Source organism: Rhizopus microsporus, assembly GCF_002708625.1.
Source record: "Rhizopus microsporus ATCC 52813 unplaced genomic scaffold scaffold_3, whole genome shotgun sequence".
Classification (NCBI taxonomy): domain Eukaryota; kingdom Fungi; phylum Mucoromycota; class Mucoromycetes; order Mucorales; family Rhizopodaceae; genus Rhizopus; species Rhizopus microsporus.
The window spans coordinates 1,291,124-1,317,260 of NW_019671918.1; the positions used below are offsets into that span (position 1 = coordinate 1,291,124).

Here is a 26,137-nt window from a genome sequence, read left to right on the forward strand (position 1 = left end):
AAAAAAAAAGATGAACAGATAAAAATAACTTGCAATGGGAGGATTTTTTTTCTTTCTACGTCTATATGACAAATATAATGTAAACATTCAGCCTTAGTCCACTCATGCGAGACAACAGACTGGTCGTACAGACATGGGTCAATGCTCTCACTTTTTCCCTTTCCTTTTCTTTTTCTTGTCTTTTTACTATAAAATGGGATACGGAAATAATTGGTTCTGAGATCAAAGCTGTTGGTTACCCAAATTGAAAAGAAAAGACACAGTGGCCTTAGAGGGATGAGGACGGTAGCATGAAGAATAGCAAATGAACGGCCAAAAAAAAAAATTCAGAAAGAGGATTAAATTATGATCTGTATGAGAAAAATGATTGGCAAAGATAAAAAATAAAATGCATACAAAAGGAGGCGAATAGCAGATGTAGAGACAAAAGAGATAAGTAACAAGGAAAGAATACATATGTAGAATTATACAGTTACTTATGTAAAAAAATTATTATATATAACTTACCCCGAAGGTATCTAGATGCATCCTAGCGATAACTACGATAGAGAATTACCATCTATGCCTATTCTAGTTCTTGGTTGTTTTTGATTGTCTGCTCATCTTCGACATTATGTAGTAGCAATTGCAATCCGGCGAAGCATATGAGGAACAATTCCATTATATCAAAGCCCCCAAAGGATTTGCACGTAGTTGGAGCAAGTAGCACCATCCCTGTTCCATAAGCAATATCTATTTGGTGCTGCCATGGCAGGTCTACAGTATAGATTGGTACATCTACAAGTGATGCCTAGCCAGTATAAAGCCATACAAGTGGTTAGTGTAATATTACTTTAAAAAACCATGGCAAACAGCCGTACGATATCCTCTTCTCCAAACATGGAGCATGAATTCTGAATACGCATTTGATCAGCACGTTGTTTGCTGAAGTACGCTGAAAGGTGGATCTTGTGAAAGAGGAAGTATCTGTTGCAACGTCTTGCGATGGTATGTTCATAGAATTCACTGGGAACGGCAGAGTGTTCAGATCTGGCTTGAAGGAAGCGGCCAAAATGTTCTACGGATATGGTATTGCTAGGCTGTTGAGAAAGGGCTTACTCAGTTTACACGACATCAAGTTCTTGGGCTTTGAGACCTTGCAGTGTTTGACGGTATTGTTTGGTCTTCCACACCTTGTCTTGCTGTTATTTGGTGTACCGATATTTCACTGGTTGCTCTGACGTAAAATTTTCGTGTACAAAGTACAAAAGATCTCTTCTTCCTGAACCTACAACGATGTATCGACTAGAAATCTTTTGGTGCTTTCTGTCGTATTTGACCATGTCTAATACTAACCTTGGGAGATTCATTTGACTTAATTTCATATACTTTAATTAGTACTTCGGTGATGAAAGGCCATAATGTTAATCGGATCAAGAAACACGCAAATGGGTCGAACGACTCCAACAACTTTGAAAGAAATTATTACAAACAATTCAATAAGCTCAGAGACAATCAAAATATTAACAGCGCCATTTTTCCTGTTACTGAAAACCCTACCATCTCATCGTAGCCTGAAATGGAGGCAACGGTTTGATTAAATTTGAAGGATAACATCTACCCTTCTTTACTTAAACTCGTATTAATATACACCACATTGCAGTAGCGGAGGTACAAAATAGTGTGGTCAGAGAGACTCTGTCTAATTGTCTTTAAAAAACTGAAAGCAGGCTGCAGATCTGCGCGCCAGCTTTTATCAAGCTGTAAGGATCACCCCAATTCATGGCCTCATTCCCGTTTTCATCTAAAAGATTTTCTTTTTTTTTTTTTTTTCTTTGGCTGAGTATATTAAAACGATTATTATTGATGAAAGGAAGGTTCAGAAAGCACTACGGTTCGAAGTTTTGCAGCTTGGAAAAATGTGAGCGCGTAATTTGAAATTCATTGAGGCGTGAAATACAGAGAAATACCAAGTTTCCCACGGCAAACATACGAAAATGGAAGCATATTATACCCTTTTTTTGAAATTTTGCTTTCACATGAAAAGAAAAAAATTATATCTTTTAGTAATAAAAAAAAGAGGGGGGATTTTCTTTTTCCAGTCTTCTTTTTCCATTGTTTTAAAGAGATATATAAAAAAAAAGGCAAACAAAATAAAAAAAATAAAAAAATAGCATGATGCACCATGACTCGAGGTGCCCCCCAATCTTGACTGGTCCTGACTGGGCGTTATTTTAGGAATAAAAACCCGCAAGCTCCAGCAATGACCCCTTTTAAACGTTTAAATCAAATCACAAACCATTTGAACATGTCTACTGGCAAGTTTTATTTTACTAAATAACAAAGGTTGGTTGTTAATTTATTTCTATTAGCTTCTGTATTTCAAGAAGTTCCTCAAGCACCTCCTGATGTCATCTTTGACTTGACTGCAAAGTATAGAGCTGATACCAATCCAAACAAGGTTAACGTGGGTGTCGGTGCTTTCCGTACTGACGAGTTGAAGCCCTATGTACTTCCTGTTGTGAAAAAGGTAAAAAAGATATCTTTGCTCTAAAGTTTTGCCCATTCAACATTAAACATTAGGCTGATGCAATCTTGTTTAACGATGATGCTCTCGATCACGAATACCAACCTATTGCCGGTCAACCTTCTTTCACTCACGCTGCTGCTCGTTTGATCTTGGGTGCTGATAGTCCTGCTATCAAGGAGAATCGTTTTGCTGCTGTTCAGACTATCTCTGGTACAGGTGCCAATCACACAGGTGCTACTTTCCTCGCACAATTCCATCACAAGAGCCGAAAGTGTTACATTTCTAATCCTACTTGGGGTAAAACTAAAAAAAAGGGGGACGTGATGAACAATGTATAACATTAAATAATAGCCAACCATCGAAGCATCTTTAGTCTTGTCGGTTTCGAAGTCGAAGAATATCCTTACTGGCACCCAGAGACGCGTGGTTTGGACTATGAGGGTATGCTTCAGACCATGCGTAACGCCCCTGAAGGTTCCATCTTTGTCCTTCACGCCTGCGCTCATAACCCCACCGGTGTAGATCCCACCCAAGAGCAGTGGAAGGGCATTGCTGTAGTCATGAGAGAAAAGGGACACTTCCCATTCTTTGACTGCGCCTACCAAGGTTTTGCTTCTGGTGACTTGGACAAGGATGCCTGGGCAGTTCGTTATTTTGTAGAACAAGGATTTGAATTGTTTGTTTGTCAATCCTTTGCAAAGAATTTTGGTCTTTACGGTAAGATAGCTTTTAATTTAATATTAAAAAAAACTAATTAATTCATTTAGGTGAACGTTGTGGTAACTTGACCATTGTTACCAAGAGTACAGAAGAGGCTAAGCGCGTCATGTCTCAATTCGAACGACTTCAGCGTGCTGAAATTTCTAATCCACCTGCCTATGGTGCTCGTATTGTCAACATCGTCTTGAATGATGAAGCTTTGTTTGCAGAATGGAGAGAGAATTTGAAATACATGTCCAACCGTATTATCGAAATGAGAAATGCTCTTAGACACCATTTAGAACAACTTCAAACACCTGGTACATGGAACCATATCACTGATCAAATCGGCATGTTCTCCTTTACTGGCCTCAAGGCTCCTCAAGTTAAAGTTCTTAAGGAAAAGTATTCCATCTATATGACCGATAATGGTCGTGTCTCCATGGCTGGTCTTTCTTCCAAGAATGTTGAATACTTTGCCAAGGCAGTAGATGATGTCGTTCGTAATGTCCCTGTTTAATCTTTCTCTCTCTCTTTTTCCCATTTCATTGGCATTTAAATATTAAACATTATCATTCACAGCGTTTTTTTTTTCTTCTTTTTTTCTTGCTGCGGGTGTAATGCAGTCAGGCATACCAATCAGTTTAGAGTTGCCTTATAAAGGCATTACTATCTGATTGGATGAGTAATGATGCAAGTACAATGCCGCAGTACCCATCTTCTATCTTCACTAATGATGCAATTGTTGATAGTACAGAGAAAAGACTAAAAGCTTCTAATATCTTGGTAGCCTTATTTTTGGCTATGGGAATAGTTACTTGAGTTAAGTTTTGGAAAGTAAGATAAACAAACGACCCTCGCTTTCTCTCTTCTCTCTGTTTGATACTGAGTATACTGTTTAAAGCATGTGACATCAAAGGTTACATGGTAAAACAGAACAAGATCTATTTAAACTTCATACTGAGGGGGCTACATACATTAGTGTTGAAACTGAAAAAGAGGCAATGATGTGATTAATTATTTATACTTATATACAAAGAAATATTTAAAAAAAAATGGTTCGACTTGAAGTTGCCTGTATCCAGCGATATACTCTATATATATCGCTGGTTGATCTTTTGGATTGTTACTTCCAATCAAAGCTTATGATAAAACAAAAAATAGCCAGATACAGTAAAGATAAAGCTTTCATTTTGTTACCTTATATATCCACAAGAGGGCTTCAGCAGCTTGTACAGAGTTCACAATACATACGCCTGCCAGCAACCTATTCTAAGGACCACAAACAAATCTTGTCCATAAATCATCAGTTAGTAGTAGTAGCGTTCTGATGGTTAAACACTATGAACAAAGCAAACGAGTACACTTTGAAAGGTCTCAAAAGACCCATGTTTCAACAAGTGTTCAATTTGTTACAGCAAAGGAAAGAGTACCCAAGCTGCCCCCATTTACATGGTCTCGGTTGTTTGCCAGGTCTGAAAGGCTAAACTGGCCAGTAACCTTCCAATAAGGAGAACCCAATGAACTTGTCATTTATGGTTATAGAATGACAACCATCGACGTTGTAACTGCAAGACTTTCAATTGTAGGCCTTCGCGTAGAAGAATTTCTCAAACATGATAGCGTCAAACTTGTACTCGCCCATCTCGAAGCAGATTGAATCATTTTCAATTGCATTTGTTAACAGCAACAAAGCTTTCAGATCATACTATCAGACCATATAATAGCACTATATCTACAGCAATGTACTTGTTGAACAAAGAAATAACTGAGGAAAGAAATGCCACTTGATTTTATTTTAATATTATATAGCTTACTGCCAGACAAAGGTTAGGACCGTGGGACAGGCGTTTAAAAGACGCTTTTTGTATTTCTGTCTTGCTCATTTCTTCTTTGAGACTGCTTCAAATTTGTTTCAAACACTTGATTCTGAGAGTCAAAAATGACAATCATCTGCTTCAGCATATTGTATACAGCGGCAGCGTTTTGCCACAAGCAAAGAGTACGTCGATCAAACAAGAGCGCGCGTCGACTGTGAAGCCACGTTATAGAATTCCCGCTTTCTTCAAGTTATCCATAGTACAAAATTTGTTTAATATCTTGTAAAGCCATGTATTAAATGCTATAACATCTGAATTCTTGGAGATTGGGCTATCCGCTCTACAATCTTGAAAGAACTGGTGCTACAGGCTCCGTATGCCTTGCTCAGACTCGACATGGCAGAAAATCTCACCATTATCGCTGCTATCCAAGCAGAACAAATGTGAATCGATACGAAAATACTATATAAGACTTAAAAGCATACCCTTCTAACTTGCGCGTTTAAAGTGGAACACAAATTGCTACTGGTACTTGCTTCTACGGATTGAAATCCGATTCCAATAAGAGATACATTACTTTAGCATCGTTTACTAAGCGTCCAAGGACAATTTCAAAGTCTTTATACTTCTCTTCCATAGAGTGCAATTTATGCATTTCGGCCAATGAGTACATTGCAATCTTGAATCGCTGATGTCTGAAAATACTATCATGATAGTTGATGACACACTCTAGAAAAAACCGCTTTTCCACCCTTACACAAACCACTCATTTGGCGCCGCGACTCATTATTCAACAAGACAAAAAAGAGACATCCTTTTGTAAATAAAATATATTTCTTTTTTCTTTTTCTTTTTCTTCTTTTTCCCTTTTTTCGTCTGATGAAAAGCAAGAAAAAAAAATACAATGAAATAGAAGAAAAGAATGATAGATATATGATTGTGTTTGTGTGAGATTGATTGATTGTGTGTGTATATATATGAATAATAAAGAGAAAAAGAGAGAGAGAAAGAGGGATAAAGAGAAGAACACTGTAATGTACAAAGGGTAATAATAATGTGATGCTATTGACAAAGCCGCTTGGTTGTGCAAAAAAAATCAGACTCTTCACTGCTTTGATCATTCCACTGTCTCTTTTTGGATGTAAACTCTTCATCCTGTTGAGGAGGTGACATAAAAGAGACACCAGAATCAGATCGTTGATAAGTAATACAGTTGGGTCCCTTCTCTGAAGGAGGCGAAAGTGGAGCTAATTGTTGCTGCATTTCGGGAGGTGGAGAAGGGATTGTACAAGGAATCTTTTCTGGCTGTTCTGATTGTGTTAATTGTACCTTACAGCTTCTCTGAATGTGTCCATGTAGTTGAGTATACCATTTATCGAAAGTTGGCTTTGATACGTAAAGTCGATAATCGATCAACGTCAAGAACGCCATTTCCGCAGCATTAATTTCTTTTATATCAAGTCCAGTTATTTGTGACCATGCTTTGTTCTGATAGTTCTTGTCGTGAAGATACTTTGAAGCAAGCATAAGAGAGGCCAAAAACATGCGTCTTCCGCAGCACATCAATTCATCCATAGTGCTCATCGTCGGCATGTTGGTGTTTTTTGAACGTTGATATAATCTATAGTGAACTGCCTTTTTAACTCGAAAAATATAAAATAAGCTGATTTGTAAAGTTGAATAAGTTGCCTTTGAACGTTTGAGTATTTCATTAATAAATCCACGAGTCGGCATTACTTTGACTGCTTGTTGTTCCATAAAGAATTTGGGATGCCAGATAGAATCGATCACGTTTGCAAATGTTTCTATTAATACATATAGGTTAGCTCTAATTTTGCTCTATTTCATTATTGAAAAATCATTCACATGAAGAAGAAAAGCAACCGAAACAATAAATGAAACGACAAGACTTGTTTCATTGCAAGCCGCAGTAAATAACAACAATTGAACCCTTTTTCATTTCCAACCTAAATTGTTGGGCTGCTTTCCCTTTTTATAAACTTGTATTTACTACTTACCAACGAATTTTTCAATCATCAAAGTACGTTCTTGACGAGATGAATCCATAAATTGGCGGTACTTTTCACAAGGACGATCTTGATATGTACATTCATCATCATTATTATTATTAATAGTGTCCGCAGTTGGCACAAAAGCCATTTGTTGTTGTTGTTGTTGTTGAGGTTGAGGTTGGGGAAGTTTGTTGGATAGTTGGATAGTAATCATCATAAAGATAATCAAAGGAGAGAGGGTGTTTTTTTTGGTTTTTTTTTTTTTTGCTTATTCAAATAAAGGAAAAAAAAAAAGAAGAAAAAAAGAGAGAAGAGAAAAAAGGGTTATTGGGTGTGAGGATTTAGCAACGACTTGGGAAAGACATACTGAATATTGTGTGTAATAAAAAGGGTTGTTTTTGTTTTTTAAAAAAGAGTGGTTAAATTATTAGAGTATAAATTAAAATGGTTTATAGGCGAATTCCATACAATTTCTTTGAGTTTGTCGAGTTTCTTTCTTTTCTTCTTCTTTCTTTTAATTTTGGCGAATATTGCTTTGGTTAAGAAAAAAGAGGAAAAAATAAACTGTTGTTACGCAGTGAAGAAAAAAGAGAGAAAAAAGAGAAAAAAAGGAGATAAAAATTAGATTTTCACCTATTTATACACAGCTGAAAATTATATACAAGGAAATTGCCTTTTTTGTCATTTTCGTGGCTTGGAGAGCCGCAGCATCTCTCTGTCTCTCTGTCTCTCTCTTTTTTTTAGTGTGTTCCCCTTTTGTCTTTCTTGATATTATAAGGTTTTTTTCTTTCTTTTCTTTTCTTTCTTTATTTATTTATTAGTGCCTCTGTCATGCCACGTAATAGTTCAGCTAAACCATAAGCACCTGCATCTGGAACATTTGAACCAAGTACTTGCTCATTAGACAAGTAAGAAGAACGACCTAGACGAGCTGCCATATGCCGCGTACTCTCAGCTCCCTGCTGTGCCAATTTCACAGCCTCAACCAGGCTGCGGTCATTTAATACATCTATAAACGGACAAAGTGTGTCCATCAGTGTACGGTCACCAACACGTGCCTTTGTGTAAGTCATGAGTGTGTTGAGTGCATATTGAGATGCTGGTATTAATGGAAATGCAGACGCTGAATACTTTACAAGTCCACTGGCCAAAGCATTTAAAAAGATACAATAGATCGCAGATGACGTACCACCCACCGATGCTTCAATCGTATCAGCTATAGCAAATATTGTATCCGCTGTGGAATGAAGAGGAAAGGATGAGAGTCTATCCAAGATGGCTACAATTATAAAAGTCATTATGATTTGTCTTTTTTTTTTTTTTTTCTTTTTCTTATCTTGCCTAATCCTGCCGTTTTCAGAGTCTGTCCGCAGTCACCGTCACCAAGCGCAGTGTCATATCGAGTGATTTCAGGTTCTGCTTTGATCACAGCTTCGGCAGCGCCGCGAATGGCGGTTTCTAGAATCTTGGGCTCGATCACTACAAAAATGAGATACTACAATGAGATAATATTTAAGCTTTACATTGACCACATTCGGAAATCAACGAATCATTTCTCTCTGCTTCTATTTTTTCTTCGATCCTTGCTATGAATGTCTGCGCAGTAGCCTGTGGCCACCCACTGAACCCGACTTGTTGATCCAAAAGGTTAAGAATCTCATCATGCACAGTCATTAAAGAAATTGAAAACCCTGGCATATTTAAGCTTGTCACAAAAGCGCCTACATAGACACGCTCGATCTTGAGGCCATGCGCCAGGGCGAAATTCACAGCTTCTTTGGCTGCCAAATTGAGTTCAATAAGTGGGATGCCGCCTAAATTGTTGACTAAAATCACGACTGAGGCACCCTTTGGTAAAGTCAGGTACGATCGATCAGAATCATTCTCGTCTGTGAGCATGGTCATCATCTGGGCGACCATATCTCTTGCAGGCATCATCTTCGTCTTGAGATATCCTGTCTCGTTGTGGATGCCCATGCCCAATTCGAGCTCATCAGGACCCAGCTGCGACCATGAGATAGAGCCTGGGACATGGCAATGATCAAAGGCAACACCAATCGTAGCACTGTGCTTGACTGCATATTCTACCATGTGACGCACTTGATCCAAAGGCGCACTGTAGAAACAGAAGGTTGATTTCAACCAACAAACAAAAGCCTTTAATGACTTACCCTCTCGCAGCCAAGGCACCTGCCAACTTGATGGCCAAGGCCGTTGCAGCCATACCACGACGGCCTACCTTTCCGCCCTTTATCCTTCCTACTGCCACATCATCGCCTACAGAAATCAGGTCGACTTTGATACCGCGTGCTTTGGCTCGCTCAACTGCGAGTCCAAAATTAAGGCAGTCGCCTGTGTAGTTCATGACGATGACTAATGTCCCATGAGGCGACTGGACCCGCTCGATCGCTGCCATCACTTGACTTGCTGATGGGGATGCAAAGACGTGGCCACTGACGTTAGCCGCAAGTCCTCCTTCACCCACCATCCCAGCGTAACCTGGTTCATGGCCTGATCCTCCCCCTGAGACCAAAGTCACTTGCTTAGACGCCATCTTGTCCACACTGGCGTAATAGACCACTAATATTGCATGGTTGAATGTAAAGATGGTTTTTTTATTTTTTTTTCTTTACCCTTTTCCTTTTTTAAAAGACGTAGATGTGGATAAGCATAACATAATCCTTCAAGGCTCTCCTCAACAAGTCTTTCAGGTGTATTGATGACGTGTTTTGCTATTCAAATAAGATTATTTTCACATAAATAACATATATCAGTTCATTACAAAAACTCATTTTTTTTTAAAAAAAAAAAAAAAAAAAAAAAAAAGAGTAAAAAGGAAAAGAAATAAGTGGGGTGCATGCAATAGGTTGCATGTAAAGCTATTTTTCAAATACAGTTGTGTGTATCGTATTTATTAACTATAAACACTTTTTAAAAAAGAGAGACAAGTGCAGTTATCATGAAAGAGTCTTTGTGGCCGCGATAGCATCAACCTGTTTATAATAAGGATATTCTTAGAAAAAAAAAAGAATCCGTAAATAATCAACCTGTTTTGTGCATAAATGCACACAAGGTCTATATTTGGATAATCAAAAAAAGAGAGTCTTAAAAGAGTCCTTATCTTACCCGAGAAAGTGGTGACTGGGGAGAGAAAAGTAAAAAGTTATTATTATTCTCTCATCCATTTAAAACTATTTCTTCCACAGTTGTTAAAAATGTAAAATTAAAAGAATACAAATGAAGGGTATTAGAGCTTTGTGTCTATGGGTAAAAAATTGCCTACGATCAAAGTCTATAAAAAGAAAACAAGAATGAATATAAATACTATTTTAGTTCTTGATCAACTTACTGGACTAAACATAAAAGCATTTAATAAAATATGTATATACACAAAAACACTTATACTTACATATTAAACTTGTCTCTTCTAACCGTAAAAGAGAAGCAACAAGACAAGGTCACGTCGCTCTTTTGGAAGGCTGTCTTGTCTGACCCTTCTTTTTGATAGTTTAGTATACACGACGTCAGCACAGCCTTTTGTCTTGGATCAAATGCGATATTCCCATATTTCTACGAATAAGATTAGACAACAAAACAATGATACATCAAAACAACTTGCCTCCCAATAGTTCACAATAGATTCCTCAGCCATAATTTCATAAATACACAACTGACCCTATTATGGAAATATTCAACCTTAGTTTATTACCATTTGTAGTCCATGCAACTTACATTACGTAGTTTATCAAAAGGAACGTTAATCAATGCAGCAAATTCTTTATTTCCTTTGTATATTTCTCCTGTTCGTCTCCAAAGACAAGCAGGTATAGCCATGGCACTAAAAACTCGATCATAATCCAGTAGTAATCGTTCGAATGCTTCTTCAACGAGTATCAAATCAATATCCGTCAAGGATTGTGCTACTTGTCGAAATGTGGGGCGAAACATGCCCATGACATTCAAAATACGTTGCCGACTGTCAGACGACATGCTATTGAAAGAATTAAGTCATCTTTTAAAGTATACATCATCTCTCTTTACTGGTGCTCCATGTATCTTTGAAGTCGAGCATATCCATTGACATAATTGTATGGCTTTAAAAAACCTGCTTGATATTTGGCATTAATCACTTCGTTTAGTCTTTCTTCTGGTTTTCCATCTTTTGGATCTGCTGCGGTTAAAAAGAATTGATCTTGTGGATCATCCTTATTTACAGTTGACATGTCATCCAAATAATCACTAAAAAAAAAAAAAAAAAAAAAAAAGAAAGAGAGAGAGACAAAAATATAAGAATAGAATGAAAAAAAAAAGATTATATTACAGCTGCATATCAACTTACTTTAAAATATGAACCTCATTGTTGTTCATCGTTATGGGTGAAGGAGTTTGTTCTATTCTTTTTGTGTGAGAATTATTGTATCTACTAGCAAACACAGCTGCTTATGTTTATATATATATTTGGTATACACATATATAAATTGCAGTGTGCTACGCAATCATTATTTTTTTTTTATATACCCTCGTTGCTGCTTTCACTACAAGCACAAAGTTTCTTGACTGGTCTTGGTGATCTTGCATCATCGTCGTCGTAACACATGTCTCCTATATTATTTTTAATGCATTTTTGGCATGGGCGGCCTATTCATCATTGTTATGTTTACGTTGCATAAAAAGTGGGGTTACTTTACCTTCATCACAAGTCATATGAACGCGCCTACAGAATACGCATGCTAAAAATCACAATTAGTTGAAGAATAAAGGGATGGCCAAACCTTACCTGACATTGTCGTTTTCATCTTGCGCTTTCTCGTCGTTTCAGGATTCAATGCAGCATTTGAAATCATTTTATGCAAAATAAAAAAAAAAGGGGGAAAAAGAAGGTGAAGGAGAAAGAAGAAGAAGAAGAACAGAGAGAGATGGGGAGAAGTTTATATTCGGCATTTCAAAATAAAAAAGTTTTCCTGAGAAATTTAAGGCACAATAATGCACCAAATTGTTTTTATTATTTATCATCAACAGTGTCTTGGTTAGGAAAACAAAGCACTCTACCTTTCACAAGTGGTTCATATCGATCCGTTAATTTGACGACAAAGGGAGGTGATATGCATAGTGCAATGATACCACTGGTTTGTCCATTTTCATCCTCCATGATCAACGGATCAAACTGTTGTACACCTTCTTTTACATCCATGGCTGTAATACAGACCTCTTGACCTTTGATCGCTGATCCCAAGTTCATTGCCTTTTCAACAACGTCACGTAACTTTTGACTGTACTCTTGTTGTTTCTGTATGTGTTCCTGATCATCCTCTTTGTCTGGATGAGCCAGGAAGCTTTTAGGATATGACTTTTGTAGGCCGCGATACAAGTGGTACCAATGACGCTCAGCGCTCTTCTTCCACCGTTTTTCGACGTCCTCTCCGTTCGTCTTGTTGTTGACAATCAAAAGTGCGACCTCTTGACGTAGTCGTGTAGCGAAAAAAGAAGACGAGTCATGCTGATCAAACCAGTCCTGGATCTCTAAAAATTCTTGGTGACATGACAGTCCTGGAAAATGATTCGTGTTCAAGTTTTGAACGAGCACGTCCATCATAAACTTCTCTGTCAACAGCTGTATCCTCTCGAGACTAAGGTAAGGGTTCCCTAATCGTCCGATCGTCTCTCCTAAATTCAGCCAAAGTGTGCCAAGCTTCTCTGTTGTCTGTTTAGGTTCTGCATAGGGTAGCAGTTCATTTGCTAGTTCTTTGATCGTTGCTCGTAGGTCCTTTAGTCGATTCGCAATACTTTCTGGGTCATCATCAGAGCATCGCATGGATTGTAAATGAAGCTGATAGTTATTTTTCAAGGTCTTCATGTCTACTGTACGTTGTTTGATCTTTTCTTGCATCTTGACTAGTTGTTCTTCCATTCGTTGGTTCTCCTTCACATAATGTATTTTCTCTACTTCTAATTCTCTTAATGCATGACGTTGCTGTTCTATCATCTGTTGCTGCTGTTGCCTATATGTACTGTTGCTTCTCAGGGACGGTGTCCTTCCTAAACTGGCATGAACGGAGACGGCTACACAAAATCCAAGTTAATATCCTGCAGCATCTCGTTAGCTTCTATATTTTTACCCGTTTCAGTTGTGATCGTGCTTAGATTGTCGATAGGTAGTACACCTCTGTTCTCTAAGGATGAATGTCTTTGAGGAGGAGTCTCTGGTATACTTAATTGAGCACTACCCACACTTTGAAAGCTGGCTTGTTTGGATAAAGAAGGGTCAGAGATAGATAATGAAGAAACAGAGGATGGTATTGATGATTTATGCTTGGGTTTCTTTTGAAATAGTCGAGATATTCTACTAACCGTCTTGTTTTTGGATTTTTCAATAGGTGCTTCGCTTATGTAGGTATCCATTTATTTTTTTTATATACAAAACACAATAGCAACAGCAGTAAAAGAATAGGAAAAAATAAAGAAAAAAGGATACAAATAAATTTTACTAGTTCTATTTATCGGACCTCATTTCAATTTTCCCTTTTTGGACTGTCAAAGGGGGGGAGGGGGATTGAAAGATTGAAAGGATGTGTATTGTCTGAACAAAGATGCTTTGAAGGGGCAGAAGAGACTTGGATGGTCTATTAGAGTGATGTCTGATGAATGGTGGAGAGACTGTTATTCTTATCTACAAAACTTACTAATAAAGAGGTACAGTACTCTTCAAATAAATTAGACGGTTACAAAAACCTTTTGGGTAATCCGAAATGGCTACGTTGCAGAAACGCTTATCAGTCACGATTTGTTCTCCCTGTTGTATTATTGGAGGATGGGTGGCAAGTGAAATGTCTATATTGAGCAGACACTGTACCAATACCATCAACTTTTTAATTAAAGTAGCAATGAATACACGTGATGCATCATGGACGAAAATCTGTAGGAGATCTCTTTTACGAATAATATATATAAGAGCTATACCCTTGATACGACAACAAGGTCCAGATTCTATACTACGTTACATCCTCCGTCGCTGCTTCGGCAACATAAACCACAGGATTGTATTCAAAAGTTGGGTATAGATAACCACAACTCCACTTTCCAGAAATGTCAAGATTACATACTCAAAGGATCGTCGCTGATGTGTATGTACCTGTCATTGCTACGCCACTCATGTGCTTACAGTAAAAAAAAAAAAAAAGGTTTCCAAACGCGTTTGTATATTTCGTACTAATACTTTCTAGATTAATGTCTCACATCTTGGTGTTACAGGATCGACGTGGCTGCCAGATATTTATTACAAGCAATGCCTTACTTTAGCTTGGTATTTAGCATCTGTAGTCGATCGTATATTCTTAATTTCTACATCTCATCAGATCAGAGCAAGTAACTACAGTGCTAATGATAGCAACTCCCTGAATAACAAAACAGTCAGGAGGTAAACACAATCTACATATTCTGTAAGCTTTCAAGTTACGCTCCAGAAGCTATTGCACAATAGACACCATTAAACTCTTTCACATTTCCTTTGAACAAAATCTCAATCTAGTGTGAAAATTGTTTAATAATATCTTGTTTCTCTTAGGGAAAAATTCATGTAGATAGCTCTAGTCACAATACTACTCCCCATCTTCACCATTTTATAGCCTTAACTACAGCATTCTTTCTCTCTCTTTCTTTTGAAAGTTTTCTTTATTTTACATGTCCATTTAGCTCTTTTTATTTCTTTTTTTGGCCAGTTTTAGTATCCGTGCTACTAGATTGCAAATAACTGTCAAGTTATCCACATTGTCATTAGTTATGGGATATAATCCTATGTTACTATCTTTATTTTTGTCTCAAAAAAATGTACTCGTACGCTTTCATGGCCATCAATCTGCCTTTTGATTCATCTCTGATTCTATCTGAATACCCTGTTCAATACCATCTTTGATTCATTGATGAATAAGTCCCAATAGTTGGTCTGATTCAGTCATAAAGGCAGCAGTAATGTTATCTTTTAATGGGATATAAGATCCATTGGGTCAAACCATCTATGATCTTCAAGCAAAGACTTCTGTATCCTCTATGTTGATAAGCACACCCCCGCAGTGGTGTGTACCACCAGGTTCTTTTATGTGCCAGTAAATGAATGGTCGAGATACCGGTTTTTAACTTCCGCTATTCCATATTACACCGAAAGACACGATGTAGCTCTTTTAATTCACTTGTAAAAATGAATTTTGACGAAATTGAAGAACAGGTAATAACCAACCCAGCAGATTCTTTGTTTACGAAATGAAACGAATTTGCAATAAAATATAGGATGGAATCCGTTTCTCTTGGAATGCTTGGCCATCTTCACGTTCAGAAGCAACCAAGGCTGTGGTGCCTATTGCATGTCTTTATACTCCATTAAAAGAACGTGAAGACTTTATAGAAAGTCCCATTTGGTATGAACCTGTTGTCTGTAAGGCACCCTGTCGAGCCATCTTGAACCCTTATTGGTAAGTAATAAAGAATATATACCGTATATCCCTCCCCTCATTAGCCTTTATTTTTACATCTACTTTTATACATATAGTCAAATTGACGTACGAGGAAAACTTTGGATCTGTCCTTTCTGCTTGCAAAGAAACGCACTCCCTCCTCACTATAAAGATATCTCCAACACCAACCTTCCAGCCGAACTTTTACCCAAGTATACAACAATTGAATACAACCTGAACCGTGTTGCTCAAATTCCACCCATCTTTTTGTTTGTGGTCGACACTTGTCTTGAAGAAGATGATCTCAAAGCACTCAAGGAGTCTATTATTGTTAGCTTGAGCTTGTTGCCTGAATATGCTTGGGTTGGTTTGATTACATTTGGTACTATGGTAAATACATAAGCAACAAGTCCAAAAAAAAAGCGAATGATAACCCTTTTTTTAGACTCAAGTGCATGAACTCGGCTTTGCTGATTGTCCTAAATCCTTTGTTTTCAGAGGTACCAAGGAATACGCTGCAAAGCAAGTCCAGGAAATGTTGGGTTTGACTAGCAGTAACCCTACTCGCCCTCTTCCCAATCAACAACCCAACCGTCCACAGATGGCAGCTAACCGATTCTTACTTCCCGTCAAGGACTGTGAGTTTGTTTTGACGTCTATTCTTGAAAACCTTCAGCGTGATCCTTGGCCAGTAGCTGAGCATAAACGTCCTGAAAGATGCACAGGTGTTGCTATGAGTGTCGCCGTAGGTCTTTTGGAAACCACTTTCCCTAATACTGGTGCTCGCATGATGCTCTTCAGTGGCGGTCCTGCTTCTGAAGGCCCTGGTAAAGTAGTAGGTGATGAATTAAGAGAGCCTATCCGATCACACCACGATATCGAAAAGGAGACTGCCAAACATTATAAATCAGCCACAAAGGTAAAGCTTTCTCATCTGACAGATAATAAAACGGGAAAATAATGACCTTGGGACATTAGTTTTATGAAGCACTTGCCAAACGAGCTGCTCAAAATGGACACACAATCGATATCTTTGCAGGCTGTCTGGATCAAGTCGGTTTGTTAGAAATGAGATCCATGGTCAACCACACAGGCGGTTTCATGATTCTGGCAGATTCATTCAACACGGCTATTTTCAAGCAAAGTTATCAGCGTATCTTTGCAAAAGACAGTCAAGGACACTTACAGATGGGTTTCAACGCCACTATGGATGTTCAAACAACACGCGAATTAAAGATTTGTGGTTTGATCGGTCATGCTGTCTCTGGTAACAAGAAATCTTCCTTTGTGGGTGAAACCGAGATTGGTATCGGTAACACCTCTGCTTGGAAGATGTGTTCCTTGAATGACAAGACGACACATGCCGTCTACTTTGAAGTTGTCAACCAGCCTACGCCCTTCCAACCTGGCTCTCGTGGACTCATTCAGTTCGTTACTCATTACCAACACTCAAGTGGACAGTTCCGTCTTCGTGTAACGACTGTAGCTAGAAACTTTGCTGATGGACAGAGCCCAGAGATTGCCAATTCTTTTGATCAGGAAACAGCTGCCGTCTTGATGTCTCGTATTGCCGTATTCAAGGGAGAGATTGATGATGGACCTGATGTGCTACGTTGGTTGGATCGTATGTTGATCCGTCTCTGTCAAAGATTTGCTGATTACCGCAAGGACGATCCTCATTCATTCAGACTATCAGAGAACTTTTCTATCTACCCTCAATTTATGTTTCATCTGAGACGTTCTCAGTTCTTGCAAGTGTTTAATAATTCACCTGACGAAACTGCCTTTTATCGGTAAAGTAAACCGAAGTTAAATGTCAAGCTGATACTTACCCTGTATAATAGCCATACCTTGAACCGTGAAAACGTTGATAACTCACTGATTATGATTCAACCTACGTTGACATCTTACAGCTTTGACGTGCCACCTCAGCCTGTTTTGTTAGATTCTATCTCTGTTAAGCCTGATGTTATCTTACTCCTGGATACCTTCTTCCATATCCTAATCTTCCATGGTGACACTATTGCTCAATGGCGTAATGCTGGTTATCAAGATCAAGAAGGATATGAAAACTTTAAGCAACTTTTAGAGGCACCTGTCTTGGACGCCCAAGACTTATTGATGGACCGCTTCCCTGTATCTCGTTATATTGTATGTGATCAAGGTGGATCTCAAGCCCGTTTCTTGCTTTCTAAACTGAATCCTTCAACGACACACACTTCTGGAAGCCCCTATAGTGCTCCTGGTGGTGCTGTGGTACTGACTGATGATGTCAGTCTCCAAGTCTTTATGGAACATTTGAAAAAGTAAGTTGAATCATTTAAAAAGAAAGAAAAATGTACTCATTATCATCATAGACTGGCTGTTGCTGGTGCTTCTTAAGTATGCACGCAAGGAACATTTTACATTTATGAATTTCTTATAAAAAAAATAATAAAAAAAGCAATCTATTTCTATTAACTAGAAGAAAGAAAAACTACATTTTGTTAAGGAAAGTTTAATATGACGATGATTAAAATAGGATAATAGTAGTAACCGCTACAGCACATAGTATGGATCCTGCTAACCTGACATGTTTGATATAAGATTATAATAACTCGAGTATAATAAAGTAGAGCATACATTCTACTTTCTTCTATCGCATCTGAAAAGAACAAGAATAGTAGCTACTAGAATAACATTAATAAATAATCACATTGACAACATCCAATCTCTATTATAAATGCACACGCGTTTTATTTTAATAATAGCGCTTTCTTTTCAACAAAGAGCCTAATTCACAAGATATCGATTTGCTGCAGTTCTGTTGCTGACAACAAATTTTTGGTTGGTTTTGTAAAAAGATATAGTTATATGAAAAATATGCATAAACTTAATGATGGAACATACCTTGAAGAACGTATGCTCCGGTTTGGATTGACTTGTAGATATGAACAATGAGTATTGCAGCGAGAACTAAACGATGCCTATAAGTTTGATGTTAACTTCAATGCCTCTAGCCTATGCCATTCATTTATTTTTGATCCCAAAGATTAAGTTATGTTCTGAAAGGCGTACTGACACCAGAGCAGGTAGAGGAGACTGTCAGAACCATTCTTGTTCAACTTCCTCAAATAGATGATGACTTAGTTGATTACCTAATGAAGTTCTCTCAAGCAAGGTCACATATCAACACTATGAAAAGTATGCGTTCTAAAATTCTATATTTGAGATAGGTTCGCAAATTAGATGACTTAAGAAGAGCTTTACATGAAAAATCCACTTACAAACTGGGCTTCAGTGATGAAAAGAACAAATTGTTTGACTGGATATATCGACCTGTTGACCATCTGGCATTACTATATCAAAACCAAAATGCTTTCATTAAAGATCACTCAGAACAGTGGTTTCAAACACGTACTTGGCTTCCTCTTGAGCTCTTTTTTGAACATATAGAAGGTACTAGTAGCATTTGTGGAGAAAAAATTGCTGTCGGGCAAGCGCCTCAAGAAAAAATCTCTCTCGTACAATTCCTTTGACAGAAAAGCTAGTAACTAAAAGGCCAACACTACATGCACCAGAAAATAGGCTAATACTACAGGTGCTTCCATGGGGCGCTATATGTGGAGTCATTGTACAACTTCACACTACCAAAGTCTCTGATATTCTTTGATGTAAAATATGCATTTATTATAATTACATGTGTTATTGCTTCTTTGTTGATAGAACTGATAACATAAAAAAGAAAGAGCACATTTCTTTTTTATCCCTTTCTTCTTGAAAAAACCAATCCAAGAAGGTGAATTTATATAGCCACGCTTAGCATGGCGCCACACATTCAAAAGTTTTGTTGGGCGACATCATAGGCAGTGAGTAGAGGTAGCGCACGTAGGTTTAATCTAATTTCTAGTGTATTTTCTGGTGCAGGTAGTATTTCCCCAACTAAAAAAAATGGGTAATCGTGTTGGTTTGATTTTTAAAAACAACAGCCTTGAATACGTTTGTCAAGAAGACAATAACTTAGAAGATAATACGAAAGTTCTAGAGGGACATCATTTCAAAGTTGCAAAAGAGATGAAGGACATGCTTTGGTCTTTGATAAAGTTTTCTGATTTTGCTCCTGAAAAAATCAAAAAAGCTTGTCTCGATTGGCATCACCACGTCTAAATTCAAGGCCTATTTTTTGATGTAGTATACCAATTTATGAAATATCACTATAGCTCCACTTGAAGTGATCTTGTTTGCTTCCGCACTCCTCTCCCTGTTTTCTTCTTGGTTTGTCTCTTTGTTTCTTCATTTCTCACTCAAGAAGATAAAAAAAAGCTTTTATCATTACTGTATTTTATTTTTACGTTGTACAATTCGAACAAATAAAGAAAAGAATGATTACAACAACCAAGATCACAAAGCTCGAAGTGTACTGACATATAAATTTTTCCGTCTAAGATTCTCTTTAAAACAAGTGACCAACTAGTCTTTGAATAGCCGTACAATTGACCCTCAAAATTTTGACCAATTGAGTTCAAAAATATGACCAATAAAATTCAAAAGCTCTGTACGATTGTCCACAGGAACATTGTAGTCAGCACATGGAGAAGCAAATTCACTTGATTTAGAGCACTCATAAGAATAATTGAATATCAATTGGAATGAGTCAAGGAGTAATGAAAAGAAATTATGAATAGGAGTAGTAAGTAAATCATTGTTGAAGGAGAGGACGAAAGGAAAAGAAAAGAATCTCCTATTTAAATGAGTTTGAGTAAATTTTGCTTTTGCTGATTAATTGATTGGCGCGCACACATAAAGCGGAAGATTTATCACTTTGAAACCAGTTTTTTTTTCTTCTTTTACTTCTTCATATAAACAAATCTGCAACTAACAAATGGACAATATGGACATGAGCTCACAGGAGACGCCTCCTAATATCAATGAACCCTATGCAAATAATTTGATTACAATCATAGCATCGATCATTGCCTTTCTTACTCTAAGACACCTGCTCACCTATAAAAGATCAGTACTCGTTTATCAACCTATAGAAAACTATGTCATCAATCTATTTTCATACTCTTTTATCAATATCCCCATCGGTGCTATCCTATTGATTATTGCTCTCATTTCGGCGATTTTACCACTATTATTACTTAATGTTGATCTTACTGTCAACTCAAACCGTGCCGGATTTCTCGGATTAGCCCTGGTGCCATTCATTCTCTCTTCAACCGGAAAGAACTCTGCACTATCTTTATTGACCGGAATATCATCCGTACGACTCAACTTTATACATCGAATACTGGCGACTGCCTTGTTTTTATGCGTCACAGTTCACATGGCGTGTATGCTTTATGCATGGTCTAAATTTCCTATCTTTATGCAATCTCAATTGCAAGTCCAAAAGGTGCAATATGGTCTTGCTGGCTATGGAAGTCTCTGTGTCGTCATGGTAGGCAGTTTCTTTCTTGTACGTAAAATGTGTTATGAAGTCTTTGTTGTTACACATTTATTCATCTTTGGCTTTATTGGCGCGATCGCTCTACATACTCCCTATGCCATGCGATATTTTATTGCTGGCCTGGTTTGTTACCTGCTTAATCTCGTTGCCGTCTGGTTTATAAAAAGCCATATTGGCCGTGCACGCTTCCACGTATTGCCGGGAGGCTGTACCAAGGTCTCCATTCGTCTTGCAAGCCCCTTGAAGCAGCATAGCATTGGACAACACATCAACCTCTGTATTCCTTCCATCGGTTCTGCCTTTCAGTGGCATCCATTCACGATCACTAGTATCAGCTGTCCCAAGAATAACGACATGGTTGAAGTTCACGTCTGTGCACGCGGCAATTTTACACGCAGTCTCTATAATACAACACGTCTTGAACAAGATGTGCCTGTCTTCTTGAATGGTCCCTTTGGAGACAGTCAAATCCAACCAGGTGTCATCCTTGATAACTACAATACGGTTGTTATTGCTCTCGGTGGCGCTGGCGCTACTTTTGGCATCCGATTACTGCGTGAACTCTATTCACATCTTTCAAAAATCACCAAACAAACGACGTGTACTCGAGACATTTACGTCGTATGGTCAGTACGACGTGTATCTGAACTCGCATGGTTTCAGCAAGAACTGGAACGCTATAACTATACATTTAATCATAGCAACACACCTTTCCCTAAATTACATTTAAAACTTCACATCACTGGTCAAGGCGATTCAATCGATACTCCTTCGACTACGACAGAAAAAGAAGTGCCTGAAGGAATTGATATCACACCTGATAAACTCAACACCCTGATGGATAATGATACCAACAGATCAGCTATAAAAGAAGCTGACATTGTATATCAATCTCGCTTAAATCCCAATGATTACCTTTTAGCTTGCACTGGAAACGCTGGAGTCTTTGGTAATAAACATGTGCAAAATAAAAGAATTCAACACTAATTCTGATGTATAGTTTGCGGCCCACCAGGGTTCAATTCAAGTTTCAAGAATGCTGTGGCTAGCTCTTCTATGGATAAGTCAAGTCATATTCAACTTTTCTGTCAAGACTTTAGCTATTGATCCCCCATTACTTCTGTTTTTTTGTATGTAAACATTTATAATAATAAAAAACCTTGTATAGAACAATGAATAAGCAAGAAACTTGTATAAAGCAGTAAAGAGAGGTTCTTAAACAGCACTGGTAGTGACACCTACTGGCTGCTTCTTTAATTTCATCTCATGGTGTCTAGGTTCCCATAACTCTGGTAACACTTGAGGTAGTTCATGAATATCCTCAATTTGATAATCGCCATGATTTGATTTTGATGCGTCGTCTGCAACATGAACCGTTGTCCATCCAAGTTTCTAATTGAAAAGAATGCTATGAATATTGACAAATAAAAGCAAGGCTTTTTTCTTTACCTGTGCTGCGTCAATATTAGCAGCAGAATCGTCTACTAGATAACATAATCTTGGATCATTTATTCCAGCATCTTTCATAGCTCTCAAGAAGGATTCAGGCTCTACGCATTTGAAGTTAGCGATAAGAAGCTTTTTTTTTTAAAAAAAAAGGGTACTCTTACCTGGCTTACAGTTGAAATCGGGTATAGTATAGTTGGTATATGTCAAGCCATCAAATTCATTTTCAATGCCTAATAATCTAAGACATCGAAGTGCATGCTAGAAATATGGGATAAGTACATTCCCATCTACTCGTCATTATTATCACTTACAGGCTTATATGCATTTGTGAATACCCATTTTTTACAGTAAAGTCCTTTTAACATGTCTATTAAACCCTGATCTCTTTTGATCAAATCGTCCAATGGTAGTGCTTGATCTACTTTCAAGTCTATGCAAATATAATAAGTCATGAAAATCGATAAGGTTTAGAATATATCTACCAAAATCCAATGGATCTACACTATGATGCTTTGTTAATCCCCTTAGTGAAAGACCATATGTTTCGTGATAGTGTGCCTGGATAGCTGCAACTATATTTGGCAAACAAATTAGGTTATTTTTTTGTATCACATCCAACTTGTCATTACCTTCTTCTTCAGGAACGCCCACTTCCTTTACGAAATATTCTCTAATTCTATTCACATTCATTAGTATCGATAATAACCATGTCAGGTCACTTTACTTTTCTTTCATCAAGACATTTACTTTCAAGTCTTTACTCTAAATAAATCATAAGATGGACGCTTACCTACATTAAAAGAATACTTACATAAAGACAGTTATCACAGTCAAAGAAGAACACTGGTCTCATTCTATTTAATGAAAGCGTAAATCGTATAGCGGAAAGAATATTGGTGATTATTAATGGAAAAAAGAAAAGAGATAAAAAAGAGAGTCCCTTTCTTTTAGAAATACGACGCAGCAAATGATTCATCGGGCTGAATTTGAATGCATTTCATTCTGTAGATGAAACAGATCTCATCGAATAGGTACATATCATTGTTATGATTAGTAACAAAGGGCAGTCATGCAAGAATTCAAGTGTGACTCTATATTCCTTTATCTCTTCAGAAATTACAACAGTCTACTTGTTGTTCTTCATGTTTGATCACGCATAAACCTAATTGAATCATAGTTTAGAAATAGATGTGGTCAGTTGTACAAAAGCTGAAAAGCTAAGCGAATAAAGCGATGCAGAGCAGATCATGATTAAATGGGTCAAGGTCGTTGGCCCTTAATGATTGACGAGAAATGTTGATCACCATAGCAAAGCATAGGCGTATGAGGAGGGCATACTGAAATAAAGAACAATTCGAACTTTCTTTAAAGAGAGAATGTGAGTTGGTCTTGAGCTAATTTCATTCGGAGTATTTAGTTTGTTAGGAAAGGCAAACCCTGACTGATATGCATCACAATCGCTGTGTAATCTTTTTGTAATATCAGTCGAAGCGTGCGGGGTAAATGAGCATTGTACACCCTTTGGCTGTAGCGAGGGAAAAAACAAATCAGTCCTCTTTGGTATATCAAAACAATTGTTGAACAGAATCAAAAATAGCTTAAAAGTCACTTGCAATAAAATAGACCCTATATTTCCTTTTATTCACAAAGAGTCAAAAGGGTCACACGTTGATTATTAGAGGGAAGAAGCCTGTTGTCTGAGTTTTTAAGTGCTTGTGACGTTAAAATTTCTTTTTTGGGGTCTGCGAGAAAAAACCCAACTTTTTTTATAATTTTCCCGGCTCTTACTTTTTTTTCTTGCTTTGCAGCAAAAATATGTTCAAACTAGTCGCTAACAAGACCCCTTTAGCCAACGTAAAAAAGAGAGGGAGATAAAGCTTAGTTTATGTAAAATTGACTTGATTTATATAGATTGCTCTTCGCAATGCTACCGTCAAGGCCGTTCGTGCACCTATTGCCACTCAATTTTATCGCTTCTACAGCACCCCTGCTGGTATATATACAAATATAACAATATTCTCAATGTTTGTTCTAATAAACACTGTATTGTAGAATACGATGTCGTAGTTATCGGTGGCGGTCCAGGTGGTTATCCTGCTGCTATTAAGGCTGCTCAAGAAGGTCTCAAGGTTTGTTAAATTATATTATTTATACGAGGTACTGAACGCAGTCCATCTATTTTTTTTGCTTGGGAAAATAGGTTGCTTGTATTGAAAAGCGTGGTACTCTCGGTGGTACTTGTCTTAACGTTGGTTGTATTCCCTCCAAGGCCATGTTGAACAACTCTCACATCTACCACGAAGCCAAACACGGTTACAAGAGTCGTGGTATTGAAGTATCAGATGTCAAGGTCAATCTCGATCAAATGCATAAGGCTCGTTTAAAGGCTGTGAACGGTTTGACAAAAGGTGTCGAGTTCTTGTTCAAGAAGTATGGTGTTGATTATATCAAGGGTACCGGTTCCTTCAAGACTGCTCACGAAATTGCCGTTGCTGGCTTGGACGGTTCTGATTCTGTCATTAAGGGCAAAAACATCATCATTGCTACTGGTTCTGAAGTCACACCTATTCCCGGTATTGAAATTGACGAAAAGAAGATCGTTTCTTCCACTGGTGCTCTCGAACTTGCCCAGGTTCCCAAGAAGATGGTTGTCATTGGTGCTGGTGTTATTGGTCTTGAATTAGGTTCCGTTTGGTCCCGTCTTGGTGCCGAAGTTACTGTTGTTGAATACCTTGATGCTATCGGTGCTGGTATGGATCCTGAACTCGCCAAGAACTTCCACAAGCTCTTGTCTAAGCAAGGTCTCAAGTTCAAGATGTCCACCAAGGTGAACGGCGCCAAGGTTGATGGTGACATTGTCAAGATTGACGTTGAAGCCGCCAAGGGCGGTAATGCTGAAACTGTAAGTAAAGCAAATCAAAAAGAAAAAGAGAGGCATACTGATGATGCGCATTTAATAGCTCGAAGCTGACACCGTCTTGGTCTCTATCGGTCGTCGTCCTTACACCAAGGGTCTCGGTTTAGAAAACATTGGCGTTGAACTTGATAACCGTGGTCGTGTTGTTATTGATTCTGAATTCAAGACCAACCTCCCTCACATCCGTTGTATTGGTGATGTCACATTTGGCCCTATGTTGGCTCACAAGGCTGAAGATGAAGGCTTTGCCGTCTCTGAAATGATCGCCACTGGTCACGGTCACGTCAACTATGATGCTATTCCTTCCGTCATCTACACTCATCCCGAAGTCGCTTGGGTTGGTAAGAATGAAGCACAATTGAAGGAAGAAGGTGTAAAATATAAGACTGGTTCTTTCCCCTTCGTTGCCAACTCTCGTGCACGTACCAACGATGATACCGATGGTCTCGTCAAGGTCATCACAGATGCTGACACAGACCGTATTTTGGGTGTACACATCATTGGCCCTAATGCTGGTGAAATGATCGCTGAAGGTGTTCTTGCTATGGAATATGGTGCTTCCGCTGAAGATGTTGGTCGTACATGCCATGCTCACCCTGTAAGTTTTGAACACTATATGAAAAAAAGAAATAAGACTAACAATTTACAACTATTAGACTCTTTCCGAAGCCTTCCGTGAAGCTTGTTTGATTGCTTCCTTCGGTAAAGCTATTAACTTCTAATTTAATAAGTAAACGAGACAAAAAAATAAAGCGAGCGCGTATGAATTAGACATTCTTGATTTGTGTGTGAATACAGAAACCTACTAAAAAAAATCGCGTGGCTGAATTTTAAATTTCTATCCTTCCCAAAAAAA

At 37.9% G+C, this 26,137-nt stretch overlaps 11 protein-coding genes across 11 annotated transcripts; 5 read left to right on the top strand and 6 right to left on the bottom strand.

The window, feature by feature from the left end:
• Window positions 1–546: 546 nt before the first annotated feature.
• RHIMIDRAFT_289968 (uncharacterized protein) lies at window positions 547–1,322 on the bottom strand (the record flags this gene model as incomplete). Its single annotated transcript, XM_023613691.1, has 4 exons — window positions 547–790; window positions 861–1,074; window positions 1,108–1,181; window positions 1,239–1,322. 4 exons carry the CDS (start codon window positions 1,320–1,322, stop codon window positions 566–568), a joined length of 597 nt encoding a protein of 198 aa, XP_023469312.1. The 3' UTR covers window positions 547–565.
• Window positions 1,323–2,092: 770 nt separating this feature from the next.
• On the top strand, window positions 2,093–3,920 carry RHIMIDRAFT_90772 (aspartate aminotransferase). Its single transcript, XM_023615859.1, has 6 exons — window positions 2,093–2,123; window positions 2,218–2,297; window positions 2,352–2,509; window positions 2,563–2,806; window positions 2,861–3,226; window positions 3,277–3,920. Exons 2-6 carry the CDS (start codon window positions 2,243–2,245, stop codon window positions 3,726–3,728), a joined length of 1,275 nt encoding a protein of 424 aa, XP_023469313.1. The 5' UTR covers window positions 2,093–2,123; window positions 2,218–2,242; the 3' UTR covers window positions 3,729–3,920.
• A 2,052-nt stretch (window positions 3,921–5,972) lies between these two features.
• RHIMIDRAFT_90811 (uncharacterized protein) lies at window positions 5,973–6,837 on the bottom strand. The gene has a single exon (XM_023615860.1). The coding sequence runs from the start codon at window positions 6,784–6,786 to the stop codon at window positions 6,091–6,093; it is 696 nt and encodes a 231-aa protein (XP_023469314.1). The 5' UTR covers window positions 6,787–6,837; the 3' UTR covers window positions 5,973–6,090.
• A 1,009-nt stretch (window positions 6,838–7,846) lies between these two features.
• Window positions 7,847–9,839, bottom strand: RHIMIDRAFT_307873 (Dak1-domain-containing protein; the record flags this gene model as incomplete). The annotated part of the gene is made up of 4 exons (XM_023614544.1): window positions 9,212–9,839; window positions 8,564–9,156; window positions 8,382–8,519; window positions 7,847–8,319 (listed from the first exon to the last, which is right to left on the bottom strand). The coding sequence occupies exons 1-4, from the start codon at window positions 9,592–9,594 to the stop codon at window positions 7,847–7,849; spliced, it is 1,587 nt and encodes a 528-aa protein (XP_023469315.1). The 5' UTR covers window positions 9,595–9,839.
• Window positions 9,840–9,890: 51 nt separating this feature from the next.
• Window positions 9,891–11,927, bottom strand: RHIMIDRAFT_90834 (uncharacterized protein). The gene is made up of 8 exons (XM_023615861.1): window positions 11,559–11,927; window positions 11,380–11,431; window positions 11,082–11,279; window positions 10,773–11,031; window positions 10,660–10,716; window positions 10,450–10,610; window positions 10,390–10,393; window positions 9,891–10,332 (listed from the first exon to the last, which is right to left on the bottom strand). Exons 1-8 carry the CDS (start codon window positions 11,635–11,637, stop codon window positions 10,288–10,290), a joined length of 855 nt encoding a protein of 284 aa, XP_023469316.1. The 5' UTR covers window positions 11,638–11,927; the 3' UTR covers window positions 9,891–10,287.
• RHIMIDRAFT_90837 (uncharacterized protein) lies at window positions 11,745–13,142 on the bottom strand. Its single transcript, XM_023615862.1, has 2 exons — window positions 11,818–13,142; window positions 11,745–11,770 (listed from the first exon to the last, which is right to left on the bottom strand). Exon 1 carries the CDS (start codon window positions 13,021–13,023, stop codon window positions 12,043–12,045), a length of 981 nt encoding a protein of 326 aa, XP_023469317.1. The 5' UTR covers window positions 13,024–13,142; the 3' UTR covers window positions 11,745–11,770; window positions 11,818–12,042.
• Window positions 13,143–15,231: 2,089 nt separating this feature from the next.
• Window positions 15,232–17,866, top strand: RHIMIDRAFT_234951 (GTPase-activating protein SEC23; the record flags this gene model as incomplete). The annotated part of the gene is made up of 7 exons (XM_023608261.1): window positions 15,232–15,258; window positions 15,321–15,502; window positions 15,580–15,874; window positions 15,930–16,403; window positions 16,463–17,277; window positions 17,329–17,790; window positions 17,842–17,866. The coding sequence occupies 7 exons, from the start codon at window positions 15,232–15,234 to the stop codon at window positions 17,864–17,866; spliced, it is 2,280 nt and encodes a 759-aa protein (XP_023469318.1).
• Window positions 17,867–19,390: 1,524 nt separating this feature from the next.
• RHIMIDRAFT_273009 (uncharacterized protein) lies at window positions 19,391–19,806 on the top strand. Its single transcript, XM_023612356.1, has one exon. It carries the CDS (start codon window positions 19,415–19,417, stop codon window positions 19,628–19,630), a length of 216 nt encoding a protein of 71 aa, XP_023469319.1. The 5' UTR covers window positions 19,391–19,414; the 3' UTR covers window positions 19,631–19,806.
• Window positions 19,807–20,345: 539 nt separating this feature from the next.
• On the top strand, window positions 20,346–22,022 carry RHIMIDRAFT_234952 (uncharacterized protein; the record flags this gene model as incomplete). Its single annotated transcript, XM_023608262.1, has 2 exons — window positions 20,346–21,864; window positions 21,916–22,022. The coding sequence occupies 2 exons, from the start codon at window positions 20,346–20,348 to the stop codon at window positions 22,020–22,022; spliced, it is 1,626 nt and encodes a 541-aa protein (XP_023469320.1).
• Window positions 22,023–22,130: 108 nt separating this feature from the next.
• On the bottom strand, window positions 22,131–23,217 carry RHIMIDRAFT_234953 (pyrimidine 5-nucleotidase; the record flags this gene model as incomplete). Its single annotated transcript, XM_023608263.1, has 8 exons — window positions 22,131–22,307; window positions 22,365–22,465; window positions 22,526–22,622; window positions 22,676–22,794; window positions 22,847–22,936; window positions 22,994–23,040; window positions 23,089–23,126; window positions 23,176–23,217. The coding sequence occupies 8 exons, from the start codon at window positions 23,215–23,217 to the stop codon at window positions 22,131–22,133; spliced, it is 711 nt and encodes a 236-aa protein (XP_023469321.1).
• Window positions 23,218–24,145: 928 nt separating this feature from the next.
• RHIMIDRAFT_289976 (dihydrolipoamide dehydrogenase) lies at window positions 24,146–26,105 on the top strand. Its single transcript, XM_023613692.1, has 6 exons — window positions 24,146–24,218; window positions 24,276–24,357; window positions 24,417–24,493; window positions 24,565–25,266; window positions 25,325–25,879; window positions 25,938–26,105. The coding sequence occupies exons 1-6, from the start codon at window positions 24,180–24,182 to the stop codon at window positions 26,001–26,003; spliced, it is 1,521 nt and encodes a 506-aa protein (XP_023469322.1). The 5' UTR covers window positions 24,146–24,179; the 3' UTR covers window positions 26,004–26,105.
• Window positions 26,106–26,137: the final 32 nt, after the last annotated feature.